The sequence below is a fragment of the Rasamsonia emersonii genome (assembly GCF_000968595.1).
Source record: "Rasamsonia emersonii CBS 393.64 chromosome Unknown ctg1118621760998, whole genome shotgun sequence".
NCBI classification, from domain to species: Eukaryota; Fungi; Ascomycota; class Eurotiomycetes; order Eurotiales; family Trichocomaceae; genus Rasamsonia; species Rasamsonia emersonii.
The window spans coordinates 1-1,447 of NW_013562655.1; the positions used below are offsets into that span (position 1 = coordinate 1).

The 1,447-nt window shown below is 59.9% G+C and overlaps 3 protein-coding genes across 3 annotated transcripts; 2 read left to right on the top strand and 1 right to left on the bottom strand.

Moving 5' to 3' along the window:
- On the top strand, positions 1-849 carry T310_9194 (Hexose carrier protein; the record flags this gene model as incomplete). Its single annotated transcript, XM_013468320.1, has 1 exon — positions 1-849. A coding segment is annotated over one exon (849 nt), but the record flags the coding sequence as incomplete, so codon positions are not given.
- Positions 539-877, top strand: T310_9197 (uncharacterized protein; the record flags this gene model as incomplete). The annotated part of the gene is made up of 1 exon (XM_013468321.1): positions 539-877. A coding segment is annotated over one exon (339 nt), but the record flags the coding sequence as incomplete, so codon positions are not given.
- Positions 878-1,097: 220 nt separating this feature from the next.
- T310_9198 (Cytochrome P450) lies at positions 1,098-1,447 on the bottom strand (the record flags this gene model as incomplete). Its single annotated transcript, XM_013468322.1, has 1 exon — positions 1,098-1,447. A coding segment is annotated over one exon (350 nt), but the record flags the coding sequence as incomplete, so codon positions are not given.

Sequence of the window (1,447 nt, forward strand, 5' to 3'; positions counted from 1 at the left end):
GCCGTCGAGGCCGAGGAGGCCGGCAGCTGGAGCGACGTCTTCAGCGACGGCGGCATCAGCGGCTTCACCCGCGTCGCCATCGGCTTCGCCGCCAACTTCTTCCAGCAGATGTCCGGCGTCAACGTCATGTCGTCGCTGGGGCCGTACGTCTTCCAGGACTCGATCGGCATGAGCCGCCACGACGCCCTGCTGGTGTCCGGCGGGCTGCAGGTCTTCTACTTCCTCAGCAGCCTGATCCCCTGGTGGGCCATCGACCGCGTCGGCCGCCGCAAGCTGTTCATGATCGGCTCCGCGGGCATGGGCACCTGCATGCTGCTGTCCGCCATCTTCGTCGGCATCGGCACCAAGGGGCTGGGCTACGCGGCTGCCGTCGTGCTGTACCTGTTCCAGACCTTCTTCACTCTGGGCTGGCAGTCCAACATGTGGATCTACCCGAGCGAGCTGCTGCCGCTGAAGCTGCGCCTGCGCGGCGGCGCCCTTGCCGTCGTCTCGCAGTGGCTCTTCACCTTCCTGGTCGTCGAGATCACCCCGCCCATGATCACCAACATCGGCTACAAGAGCTACATCGTCTTCGCCGTCATCAACTTCGTCACCCTGCCCGTCGTCTACTTCTGCTTCCCCGAGACGAGCCGCTTGCCGCTTGAGGCCGTCGACCTGCTCTTCGCAGACCGCGATGGCAAGCGGCCCTCCATCTTCCGCGTCGTTCGCGACTCTAAGAATCCGCAGTATCTGGCTGAGATTCAGACGCAGCTGCAGGAGCGTGCGCGCCTGCGGGCGGAGAACGAGGCCATTGTCGATGCGGCGAAGCGGCAGGTGGAGCAGGTCGAGCATGTCGATTTGGAGAAGTAGTCATAGACTAGAAGGAGTTGGGATTTAGTTTATGTGTCCATGTATGTACAATAGCATTGCAAGACTAATGAGCTATGTCATTTCGTTTAGTTCAGTTTCCTAGCATAACCATCCTGCGCTCTGATGAAATCATCACTGGTTACTTGCTGTGACGGTCACCTGTCAACCTAGCCCTGCCCTAACCCTAACATCCGAACCGTGACTGGCTTTGCTCGCGCGATATATATCATTCTATTCATCTGTTTTCCCTAGAAATCCACCTCGTGCAGCCTCACCTGCACGCCCGTCCCGCTCCGATTCTCAATCGCATGGTGCAGCCGGATCCGACCGTCGCCCTCCTCCATGTTCTCGATCTGGTCGAAGCGCTGGCACATGCGCACGACAACGTAGCCGGTCTCGGTGAAGGCGAATTGCTCTGCAGAGTCAGAAGTCAGACATATCGAGATTTGAAATGATGGCAATAGAAAAGAAGAAGGAGGGGGGGGGGGGGGGGGGGGGGGAANCGATTGCTTACGTCCTAAACATTTCCGCTCGCCCGCGCCAAACGGGATGAATTCCACCCCGCCTGCCGCGTCTCCCACCGCTCCGGCTTGAACTC